The 13,870-nt window shown below is 50.8% G+C and overlaps 1 protein-coding gene across 1 annotated transcript in view; it reads left to right on the forward strand.

Moving 5' to 3' along the window:
* The window catches only part of LOC135511796 (WD repeat-containing and planar cell polarity effector protein fritz homolog), a 185,825-nt gene that overhangs the window by 80,894 nt on the left and 91,061 nt on the right, over nt 1–13,870 (forward strand). Inside the window, 1 exon segment of the mRNA XM_064933259.1 lies at nt 5,451–5,587. Coding sequence (XP_064789331.1) covers nt 5,451–5,587 — 137 coding nt within the window.

Genomic DNA, 13,870 nt, shown 5'->3' on the forward strand with positions numbered 1-13,870 from the left:
ACCCCAGACAGGGACCCCAGACAGGGACACCAGACAGGGACCCCAGACAGGGACTCCAGACAGGGACACCAGATCGTGACCCCAGACAGTTACTCCAGACAGGGTCTCCAGACAGGGACCCCAGACAGGGACCCCAGACAGGGACTCCAGACAGGGACCCAGACAGGGACTCCAGACAGGGACACCAAACAGGGACCCCAGACAGGGACCCCAGACAGGGACACCAGACAGGGACTCCAGACAGGGACTCCAGACAGGGACACCAGACAGGGACCCCAGACAGGGACTCCAGACAGGGACTCCAGACAGGGACTCCAGACAGGGACTCCAGACAGGGACTCCAGACAGGGACTCCAGACAGGGACTCCAGACAGGGACACCAGACAGGGACACCAGACAGGGACCCCAGACAGGGACCCCAGACAGGGACTCCAGACAGGGACTCCAGACAGGGACTCCAGACAGGGACACCAGACAGGGACCCAGACAGGGACACCAGACAGGGACCCCAGATAGGGTCTCCAGACAGGGACTCCAGACAGGGACCCCAGACAGGGACTCCAGACAGGGTCTCCAGACAGGGACCCCAGACAGGGTCTCCAGACAGGGACACCAGACAGGGACCCCAGACAGGGACCCCAGACAGGGACCCCAGACAGGGTCTCCAGACAGGGACTCCAGACAGGGACACCAGACCGTGATTCCAGACAGGGACCCCAGACAGGGACCCCAGACAGGGACTCCAGACAGGGTCTCCAGACAGGGACTCCAGACAGGGACTCCAGACAGGGACTCCAGACAGGGACTCCAGACAGGGACTCCAGACAGGGACTCCAGACAGGGACCCCAGACAGGGACCCCAGACAGGGACTCCAGACAGGGACTCCAGACAGGGACCCCAGACAGGGACCCCAGACAGGGACTCCAGACAGGGACTCCAGACAGGGACCCCAGACAGGGACCCCAGACAGGGACTCCAGACAGGGACTCCAGACAGGGACCCCAGACAGGGACCCCAGACAGGGACTCCAGACAGGGACTCCAGACAGGGACCCCAGACAGGGACCCCAGACAGGGACTCCAGACAGGGACTCCAGACAGGGACCCCAGACAGGGACCCCAGACAGGGACTCCAGACAGGGACTCCAGACAGGGTCTCCAGACAGGGACTCCAACATGTACTTTTCTACCCATTTCATCTTTCCTCCACGACTCTTCTTTTCACTGCTCTACTATTTTAATGCTTCTATCTCTCTATCCCTCTCCTCTCCATCCCTCTCCTCTCCTCTCCATCCCTTTCCTCTCCATCCCTCTCCTCTCATCTCCATTCCTCTCATCTCCATTCCTCTCCATCCCTCTCCTCTCCATCCCTCTCCTCTCCATCCCTCTCCTCTCATCTCCATTCCTCTCATCTCCATTCCTCTCCATCCCTCTCCTCTCCATCCCTCTCCTCTCCATCCCTCTCCTCTCATCTCCATCCCTCTCCTCTCATCTCCATCCCTCTCCTCTCCATCCCTCACCTCTCCATCCCTCTCATATCCATCTCTCTCCTCTCCATCCCTCTCCTTCTCAATCCCTCTCCTCTCCATCCCTCTCCTGTCCATCCCTCTCCTTTCCATCCCTTACCTCTCCATCCCTCTCCTTCTCAATCCCTCTCCTCTCCATCCCTCACCTCTCCATCCCTTGCCTCACCTCTCCTCTCCTCTCCATCCCTCTCCTCTCCATCCCTCTCCATCCCTCTCCTCTCCATCCCTCTCCTTTCCATCCCTCTCCTCTCCATCCCTCTCCATCCCTCTCCTCTCCATCCCTCACCTCTCCATCCCTCTCCTCTCCATCCCTCTCCTCTCATCTCCATCCCTCTCCTCTCCATCTCTCTCTTCTCCATCCCTCTCCTCTCATCTCCATCCCTCTCCTCTCCTCTCCATCCCTCTCCTCTCCATCCCTCCTCTCCTCTCCTCTCCATCCCTCTCCTCTCATCCCTCTCCTCTCATCTCCATCCCTCTCCTCTCCATCCCACTCCTCTCCATCCCACTCCTCTCCATCCCTCTCCTCTCCATCCCTCTCCTCTCCATCCCTCTCCTCTCCATCCCTCACCTCTCCATCCCTTGCCTCACCTCTCCTCCCTCTCCATCCCTCTCCATCCCTCTCCTCTCCATCCCTCTCCTTTCCATCCCTCTCCTTTCCATCCCTCTCCTCTCCATCCCTCACCTCTCCATCCCTCTCCTCTCCATCCCTCTCCTCTCATCTCCATCCCTCTCCTCTCCATCTCTCTCTTCTCCATCCCTCTCCTCTCATCTCCATCCCTCTCCTCTCCCATCCATCCCTCTCCTCTCCATCCTCTCCTCTCCTCTCCTCTCCATCCCTCTCCTCTCATCCCATCCCTCCTCTCATCTCCATCCCTCTCCTCTCCATCCCCTCCTCTCCATCCCACTCCTCTCCATCCCTCTCCTCTCCATCCCTCTCCTCTCCATCCCTCACCTCTCCATCCCTTGCCTCTCCTCTCCTCTCCATCCCTCTCCATCCCTCTCCTCTCCATCCCTCTCCTTTCCATCCCTCTCCTTTCCATACCTCTCCTCTCCATCCCTCTCCTGTCCATCCCTCTCCTTTCCATCCCTCACCTTTCCATCCCTCTCCTTCTCAATCCCTCTCCTCTCCATCCCTCACCTCTCCATCCCTCTCCTCTCCATCCCTCTCCTCTCATCTCCATCCCTCTCCTCTCCATCCCTCTCTTCTCCATCCCTCTCCTCTCATCTCCATCCCTCTCCTCTCCTCTCCATCCCTCTCCTCTCCATCCCTCCTCTCCTCTCCTCTCCATCCCTCTCCTCTCATCCCTCTCCTCTCATCTCCATCCCTCTCCTCTCCTTCCCACTCCTCTCCATCCCACTCCTCTCCATCCCTCTCCTCTCCATCCCTCTCCTCTCCATCCCTCTCCTCTCATCTCCATCCCTCTCCTCTCCATCCCTCACCTCTCCATCCCTCTCATATCCATCTCTCTCCTCTCCATCCCTCTCCTTATCAATCCCTCTCCTGTCCATCCCTCTCCTTTCCATCCCTCACCTCTCCATCCCTCTCCTTCTCAATCCCTCTCCTCTACATCCCTCGCCTCGCCTCTCCTCTCCATCTCTCTCCTTTCCATCCCTCTCCTCTCCTTTCCATCCCTCTCCTTTCCATCCCTCTCCTCTCCATCCCTCTCCTTTCCATCCCTCTCCTTTCCATCCCTCTCCTCTCTATCCCTCTCCTCTCCATCCCTCACCTCTCCTTTCTTCTTCTCAAAATGCTTTACTTTTGTGTTACTTTTCTCCTTCCTCTCCTCCTCTTCAGACCAGTAGCCTGTGGGCCCTTCGAGACTAGTAGGGGATGAAATTGCACTTGATCCTGCTAAACGAAACTCTATTCACCAAGCTCTGCAAACCTTGATGTGCACTTAAACCCCCCTCTCGTTAAAATGTATCTGTTTATTAAACCAATTAAACCAATTTAAATGGTTGGGGAGAAGAAAAAATTACATGTACTGTTCTCATACCTTGCTTTGAATTGGCTCACACACTCATGCACACACACACACTCATGCACACACACACACTCATGCACACACTAGATTTAGTAACCTACACAGCAATTAGCAATGGCTTGTGCTATGTTTGTGTACGGGTGTATAATTATGCTCCTGACGCACGCTGTGGCTGCGTGAAAAGTGAATAATTAAGAGAGGGAGAAGTCGGGGCAAATATCATCTCAGAATATGAGAGGAAAAAAAATAGAATTTGAAATCAGAACAGTTGAGTGTGTATATCTGGAACACGAAGCCTTATAATATGTCCTGTATTAAAGACTTAGGTTTTATCCGGTATTTATGTTAATGCTACTGGTCTTACATGTCTATGATTATAAAATACCACCATCAATGATCGCCTTAACTCTCCCGAAACAAAGTCATGCATAAAGTGTCTTTCTGATACATTACGCATAGGCTTTTCCATAGGCTTTTCCATAGGCTTTTCCATAGGCTTTTTCACAGGCTTTTTCATAGAGTTTTTCCAAAATGGCACCCTATTCTCTATGGTCCCTGGTCAAGAAGTAGTGCACTATATAGGGAATAAGGGGCCTTTTGGGACACAGCTATAGATGACTCATAAACATGTTAAAATGGTCCGTTTGGTATTGATCTGACTAGAGTGTCTATAAACGGGATTATTAGATTATATTTAATCCGATCAAACAACAAAATCCTAAATGAAGGATTTGGGATTGAGGATGGACCGGGGCGTTGGTTGGACCACTTGAGACCAGGTGGCTGATGTGGGGAGATTAGGGGCGGGGGTAAACAGACCCCTTAAAAATCCACTTAACGCTGTTCCATTGACTGACTGAATGAGAAATATGTTAACACACACACGCCAACCTCTGAGCAACATGTTGACATAATGTGCAATGGCGGCTTACTACGTGTGTGTGTGTGTGTGTGTGTGTGTGTGTGTGTGTGTGTGTGTGTGTGTGTGTGTGTGTGTGTGTGTGTGTGTGTGTGTGTGTGTGTGTGTGTGTGTGTGTGTGTGTGTGTGTGTGTGTGTGTGTGTGTGTGTGCGTGTGTGCGTGTGTGCGTGCGTGTGTGTGTGTGTGTGTGTGTGTTGGGTTAACTGTGAGGTATATGTGCCGTTTGGCCTCTGTCTGCCAAATAACAGCCGGTAATACTTTGACGGTGTAAAATATGCGTATTCTACTGCTCTGTGTGACGCAATCACAGCTCCTTGTTGAAATTGGGATGAAGTGAGAGTTTAAAAAACAGAGAGTTTTGGAAAAGGATCGTAATGGCTGCTTAGTACCATCATGAAATATGTCAACAAGGATCGTATGGCCGTTAAGTTCCATCATGAAATATGTCAACAAGGATCGTAATGGCTGCTTAGTTCCATCATGAAATATGTCAACAAGGATTGTAGCTCTACTGTAAGGTTTAGAGCGGGGGGAAACCGTCGTGTGTCACAGCTGGTCCCAATTCACTTCCTACCCCTTGGTCCACCTCAGAGTTTCCCAAACTCAGCCCTGGGAACCACAAGGGCGCGCACATTTCAGTTTGTTTTTGCCTTCTAGCACTACACAGTTGATTCAAATGATCAACTCATCATCAAGCTTTTCTGGACTGAATCAGCTGTGTAGTGCTAGGGGCAAAAACATGCACCCCTTGGGGGAGTTTGGGAAACACTGTCCTAACTATTCAATGTTTGGGAGGGAGGGAGAGAGAGAGAGAGAGAGAGAGGGAGGGAGGGAGGGAGGGAGAGGGAGAGGGAGGGAGGGAGGGAGGGAGGAGGGAGGGAGGGAGGGAGGGGGGAGGGAGGGAGGGAGGTTGACGCTCCACTATTACACTGCTCATACAAATCTAAACAGTTCGAATCACACTCACCACACCGTCTAAGACCTTGACCTTTACCCTTTGTGTGTGATGTCATCCCCAGCGGTGCTCAGTGATAGGCTGCTGCTGCTGTCATTCCTGGAGAAGAGCCAGGTGTGTGTAGTCTATCTGAACAGGAAGAAGCAGGGATCCCCTGACACCAGCCGCCGACTGGAGAAACTCTCCCCCTCAGAACTCAAGGCACAGTATACACACACTATACATATACACACACACACACACTATATACACACACTATACATATACACACACACACACACTATATACACACACTATACATATACACACACACTATATACACACACACTGCACACACACACTATACATACACACACACACACACACACACACTGCGCACACACTGCACACACACACACACACACTATACACACACACACACACACACACACACACACACACACACACACACACACACACACACACACACACTATACATACACACACACACACACACTGCGCACACACACACACACACACACACACACACACACACACACACACACACACACACACACACACACACACACACACTATACATACACACACACACACACACACACACTATATACACACACTGCACACACACACTGCACACACACACACACACACACACACTGCACACACACACTATACATACACACTAAAAGAAATACAGATTTCCAAAAAACGGCCAAATTCCAAACTGCCTCTGGAAGCAATGTAAGCACAAGAACTGTTCGTTGGGAGCTTCATCAATTGTGTTTCCATGGCTGAACAGCCGCACACAGAGGAAACGTGATCTCTGAAGTGATTAATCACGCTTCACCATCTGGAAATCTGAGTTTGGCGGATGCCAGGAGAACGCGACCTGCCCCAACGTAGTCTGGTGGAGGAGGTATAATGGTCTGGGGCTGTTTTGAGGTTGGTTCGGGCCCCTTAGTTCCAGTGAAGGGAAATCTTAATGCTATGACATACAATGACACTATAGAGGATTCTGGGCTTCCAACTTTGTGGCAACAGTTTGGGGAAGGTCCTGTCCTGTTTCCCTCTCACAACGCCCCCGGTGCACAAAGTGAGGTCCATACACAAACGGTTTGTCCAGATCGGTGTCGAAGAACTTGACTGGCCTGCTCAGAGCCCTGACTTCAACCCAATCGAACACCATTGAGATGAATTGGATTGCCGACCGTGAGCGAGGCCTAATCGCCCAACATCAGTGCCCGACCTCGCTAATGCTTGTGGCTGAATGGAAGCAAGTCCCGGCGGCAATGTTCCAACATCTAGTGGAAACCCTTCCCAGAAGAGTGGAGGCTGTTATGGCAGCAAAGGGGGGACCAACTCCTTATTAATGACCATGATTTTGGAATGACCACTATACCAGCCCTATCAGACCACTATACCAGCCGTATCAGACCACTATACCAGCCCTATCAGACCACTATACCAGCTGTATCAGACCACTATACCAGCCCTATCAGACCACTATACCAGCCCTATCAGACCACTATACCAGCTGTATCAGACCACTATACCAGCCCTATACCAGCCGTATCAGACCACTATACCAGCCCTATCAGACCACTATACCAGCCGTATCAGACCACTATACCAGCCCTATCAGACCACTATACCAGCTGTATCAGACCACTATACCAGCCCTATCAGACCACTATACCAGCCGTATCAGACCACTATACCAGCCCTATCAGACCACTATACCAGCCGTATCAGACCACTATACCAGCCGTATCAGACCACTATACCAGCTGTATCAGACCACTATACCAGCCCTATCAGACCACTATACCAGCCGTATCAGACCACTATACCAGCCCTATCAGACCACTATACCAGCTGTATCAGACCACTATACCAGCCGTATCAGACCACTATACCAGCCCTATCAGACCACTATACCAGCCCTATCAGACCACTATACCAGCCCTATCAGACCACTATACCAGCCCTATCAGACCACTATACCAGCCATATCAGACCTCTATACCAGCCGTATCAGACCACTATACCAGCTGTATCAGACCTCTATACCAGCCCTATCAGACCACTATACCAGCCCTATCAGACCACTATACCAGCCATATCAGACCTCTATACCAGCCGTATCAGACCACTATACCAGCCCTATCAGACCTCTATACCAGCCCTATCAGACCACTATACCAGCCCTATCAGACCACTATACCAGCCCTATCAGACCACTATACCAGCTGTATCAGACCACTATACCAGCCCTATCAGACCTCTATACCAGCCGTATCAGACCACTATACCAGCCCTATCAGACCTCTATACCAGCCCTATCAGACCACTATACCAGCCCTATCAGACCACTATACCAGCTGTATCAGACCACTATACCAGCCGTATCAGACCACTATACCAGCTGTATCAGACCACTATACCAGCCGTATCAGACCACTATACCAGCTGTATCAGACCACTATACCAGCCCTATCAGACCACTATACCAGCTGTATCAGACCACTATACCAGCCATATCAGACCACTATACCAGCTGTATCAGACCACTATACCAGCCCTATCAGACCACTATACCAGCTGTATCAGACCACTATACCAGCCCTATCAGACCACTATACCAGCCCTATCAGACCACTATACCAGCCGTATCAGACCACTATACCAGCCGTATCAGACCACTATACCAGCTGTATCAGACCACTATACCAGCTGTATCAGACCACTATACCAGCCGTATCAGACCTCTATACCAGCCCTATCAGACCACTATACCAGCCCTATCAGACCTCTATACCAGCCGTATCAGACCACTATACCAGCCCTATCAGACCACTATACCAGCCCTATCAGACCACTATACCAGCCCTATCAGACCACTATACCAGCCCTATCAGACCACTATACCAGCCCTATCAGACCACTATACCAGCCATATCAGACCACTATACCAGCCGTATCAGACCACTATACCAGCCCTATCAGACCACTATACCAGCCCTATCAGACCACTATACCAGCCGTATCAGACCTCTATACCAGCCCTATCAGACCACTATACCAGCCGTATCAGACCTCTATACCAGCCCTATCAGACCACTATACCAGCCGTATCAGACCACTATACCAGCTGTATCAGACCACTATACCAGCTGTATCAGACCACTATACCAGCCCTATCAGACCACTATACCAGCCGTATCAGACCACTATACCAGCCGTATCAGACCACTATACCAGCCCTATCAGACCACTATACCAGCCATATCAGACCACTATACCAGCCGTATCAGACCACTATACCAGCCGTATCAGACCACTATACCAGCCCTATCAGACCACTATACCAGCCCTATCAGACCACTATACCAGCCGTATCAGACCACTATACCAGCCGTATCAGACCACTATACCAGCCCTATCAGACCACTATACCAGCTGTATCAGACCACTATACCAGCAGTATGGTGAGACCACTATACCAGCCCTATCAGACCACTATACCAGCCCTATCAGACCACTATACCAGCTGTATCAGACCACTATACCAGCCGTATCAGACCACTATACCAGCTGTATCAGACCACTATACCAGCCGTATCAGACCACTATACCAGCCCTATCAGACCACTATACCAGCTGTATCAGACCACTATACCAGCCGTATCAGACCACTATACCAGCTGTATCAGACCACTATACCAGCTGTATCAGACCACTATACCAGCCCTATCAGACCACTATACCAGCCCTATCAGACCACTATACCAGCCGTATCAGACCACTATACCAGCCGTATCAGACCACTATACCAGCCCTATCAGACCACTATACCAGCCCTATCAGACCACTATACCAGCCCTATCAGACCACTATACCAGCCCTATCAGACCACTATACCAGCCCTATCAGACCACTATACCAGCTGTATCAGACCACTATACCAGCCGTATCAGACCACTATACCAGCCCTATCAGACCACTATACCAGCTGTATCAGACCACTATACCAGCCGTATCAGACCACTATACCAGCCCTATCAGACCACTATACCAGCTGTATCAGACCACTATACCAGCCGTATCAGACCACTATACCAGCTGTATCAGACCTCTATACCAGCCCTATCAGACCACTATACCAGCCGTATCAGACCACTATACCAGCCGTATCAGACCACTATACCAGTAGTATCAGACCACTATACCAGCCCTATCAGACCACTATACCAGCCATATCAGACCACTATACCAGCAGTATCAGACCACTATACCAGCCGTATGGTGAGACCACTATACCAGCCGTATCAGACCTCTATACCAGCTGTATCAGACCACTATACCAGCTGTATCAGACCACTATACCAGCCCTATCAGACCACTATACCAGCCGTATCAGACCACTATACCAGCCGTATGGTGAGACCACTATACCAGCCCTATCAGACCACTATACCAGCCCTATCAGACCTCTATACCAGCCGTATCAGACCACTATACCAGCCGTATGGTGAGACCACTATACCAGCCGTATCAGACCTCTATACCAGCCGTATCAGACCACTATACCAGCTGTATCAGACCACTATACCAGCCCTATCAGACCACTATACCAGCTGTATCAGACCTCTATACCAGCCGTATGGTGAGACCACTATACCAGCCCTATCAGACCACTATACCAGCCCTATCAGACCTCTATACCAGCTGTATCAGACCACTATACCAGCTGTATCAGACCTCTATACCAGCTGTATCAGACCACTATACCAGCCCTATCAGACCACTATACCAGCTGTATCAGACCACTATACCAGCCCTATCAGACCACTATACCAGCCGTATCAGACCACTATACCAGCAGTATCAGACCACTATACCAGCTGTATCAGACCACTATACCAGCCGTATCAGACCACTATACCAGCCCTATCAGACCACTATACCAGCCGTATCAGACCACTATACCAGCCCTATCAGACCACTATACCAGCCCTATCAGACCACTATACCAGCTGTATCAGACCTCTATACCAGCCCTATCAGACCACTATACCAGCCCTATCAGACCACTATACCAGCCCTATCAGACCACTATACCAGCAGTATCAGACCACTATACCAGCCCTATCAGACCACTATACCAGCCGTATCAGACCACTATACCAGCCCTATCAGACCACTATACCAGCCGTATCAGACCACTATACCAGCTGTATCAGACCACTATACCAGCTGTATCAGACCACTATACCAGCCGTATCAGACCACTATACCAGCTGTATCAGACCACTATACCAGCTGTATCAGACCACTATACCAGCCCTATCAGACCACTATACCAGCCGTATCAGACCACTATACCAGCCGTATCAGACCACTATACCAGCCCTATCAGACCACTATACCAGCCCTATCAGACCACTATACCAGCCGTATCAGACCACTATACCAGCCGTATCAGACCACTATACCTCTATACCTCTCTATAACTCTGTGTTGTCTGTTCACACTGCTATGCTTTATCTTGGCCAGGTCGCAGTTGTAAATGAGAACTTGTTCTCAACTAGCCTACCTGGTTAAATAAAGGTGAAATAAAAAATTAAATAAAAAAAATATCTCGCCCACTCCCCTGGCCGGTCCTGGCAATACGACCGCTGAAACCTACCCACCTCCTGGTTCACTCTCTCCACCTGCCCATTACTCTCCGGGTGATACCCTGAGGTCAGGCTGACCGAGACCCCCAGACGTTCCATAAATGCCCTCCAAACACGGGAGATAAACTGGGGGCCCCGATCAGAAACTATATCCTCGGGCACCCCGTAGTGCCGGAAGACATGGGTGAAAAGAGCTTCCGCAGTCTGTAGGGCCGTAGGGAGACCGGGCAATGGGATAAGACGGCAGGACTTAGAGCCGATCCACAACGACCAGGATCGTTGTGTTACCCTGAGAGGGGGGAAGGTCAGTAAGAAAATCCACCGATAGATGGGTCCACGGCCGTTGTGGAACGGGAAGAGGTTGTAATTTACCTCGTGGCAGGTGTCTAGGAGCCTTACTCTGGGCGCACACCGAACAGGAGGAGACATAGAATCGCACATCCCTCCTCAAAATGGGCCACCGGTACTTCCTCTGAAGACCTCGCACTGTCCTAAAAATACCTGGGTGACCCGACGAGGGTAGACAATGAGCCCATCGAATCAATTGATCACGAACAGCAAGCGGCACGTACCTACGACCCTCCGGACATTGTGGAGGCGCAGGTTCCTCCCTTAGCGCCCGCTTGATGTCCGCGTCCACATCCCATACTACTGGTGCCACCAGCTTAGCTGCCTGTAATGATGGGAGTAGGATCGATGGACCTGTCCTCAGTGTCATAGAGTCTTGACAGCGCGTCGGCCTTAGTGTTGAGGTAACCTGGTCTATACGAGATACTATACAGATGGGGGAGATGGTAGAGTTGCTGGTGGGAGGGTCGGTGGGGTAGTAAGGAGACCATTCCTCTCCCAACGATCCATCCTTTCCATCATTTGATCCATCGCTGATCCTAGGCGCGGAGAGCAAAAGATGTGGGAAAAGACACGCTTTTAATGTCCAGGAAAAATAACATGAACAACAGTAGGAAAACAAATGATCAGAAATAATAACGGACAGCGCGAAACCCAAAATACAAACAAAATACACTCAAACACAGAACAGACGAACAAGCCCGCACGAAACAGAAGCGGGCTGAACAAACTATATATAACCCCACCTTAACAACCTTAATGTGGTGCTGTTTAAAGTCGTTGGTCCGTCTACTCCTACATTATTAATGTGGGTGGGGGGGGAGTGGTTTGGAGTTGTTATTTTGGAAATGAACATATTTTTGGGATGTGCCGCCACGCTCTGCGTGCCACAGTGTTGTAATGAGCTCTCTGGGTGCTTGGGGGGGAAACGTCTCTCTGCCCCCACACACCGGTCCCCTCACACGCCCACACCGAGCCCCAACGAGACGGACAGGTGACATTGCAGGTATGATAGTGTGGTCTATGTCTCTATGTTCCTCAGATCATTGTCTGAGCCATTTCAAATAGTCTTTCATTGAGCTTTATCTGTTGCCCTGAACACACAATGGAGTCAGCAGCTCTATTCATACATGCATATGCACACTAGACTAGACTATTCACTACACCAGTGACAGTTATAGGCATGGGAATATAGGGATGGAGGAGAGAGAGAAGAGGGGGATATAGGAATGGAGGAGAGAGAGAAGAGGGGATATAGGAATGGAGGAGAGAGAGAAGAGTGGGATATAGGAATGGAGGAGAGAGAGGAGAGGGGGATGTAGGAATGGAGGAGAGAGTGGAGAGGGGGATGTAGGAATGGAGGAGAGAGAGGAGGGGGATATAGGAATGGAGGAGAGAGAGAAGAGGGGGATATAGGAATGGAGGAGAGAGTGGAGAGGGGGATGTAGGAATGGAGGAGAGAGAGGGGAGGGGGATATAGGAATGGAGGAGAGAGAGAAGAGGGGGATATAGGAATGGAGGAGAGAGAGAAGAGGGGGATATAGGAATGGAGGAGAGAGTGGAGAGGGGGATGTAGGAATGCAGGAGAGAGAGAAGAGGGAGATATAAGAATGGAGGAGAGAGAGGAGAGGGGATGTGGGAATGGAGGAGAGAGGAGAGATGGGAGAGAGGATGTAGGAATGGAGGAGAGAGAGGAGAGGATGGAGGAATGGAGGAGAGCGAGGAGAGAGGATGTAGGAATGGAGGAGAGAGAGGAGAGAGGATGTTGGAGAGAGGAGAGAGGATGTAGGGATGTAGGAGAGAGGGTGTAGGCATGGAGGAGAGAGAGGAGAGAGGATGTAGGAATGGAGGAGAGAGAGGAGAGAGGATGTAGGAATGGAGGAGAGAGAGGAGAGAGGATGTAGGGATGTAGGAGAGAGGGTGTAGGCATGGAGGAGAGAGAGGAGAGAGGATGTAGGAGAAAGAGGATGTAGGATGTAGAATGAGAGAGGATAGAGGATGTAGGATGAGAGAGGATGTAGGATGAGAGAGGAGAGAGAATGTAGGATGAGAGAGGATGTAGGATGAGAGAGGAGAGAGGATGTCAGATGAGAGAGTAGAGAGGATAGAGGATGTAGGATGAGAGAGGATGTAGGATGAGAGAGGAGAGGGGATGTAGAATGAGAGAGGATAAAGGATGAAAGAGGAGAGAGGATGTAGGATGAGAGAGGAGAGAGGAGAGAGGATGTAGGATGAGAGAGGATGTAGGATGAGAGAGGGAGAGGGGATGTAGGATGAGAGAGGATAAAGGATGAGAGATGAGAGAGGATGTAGGATGAGAGAGGAGAGAGGATGTAGGATGAGAGAGGAGAGAGGATGTAGGATGAGAGAGGAGAGAGGATGTAGGATGAGAGAGGATGTAGGATGAGAGAGGATAGAGGATGTAGGATGAGAGAGGAGAGAGGATGTAGGATGAGAG

The sequence above is a fragment of the Oncorhynchus masou genome, chromosome 24, assembly GCF_036934945.1.
Source record: "Oncorhynchus masou masou isolate Uvic2021 chromosome 24, UVic_Omas_1.1, whole genome shotgun sequence".
Taxonomy (NCBI): Eukaryota; Metazoa; Chordata; class Actinopteri; order Salmoniformes; family Salmonidae; genus Oncorhynchus; species Oncorhynchus masou.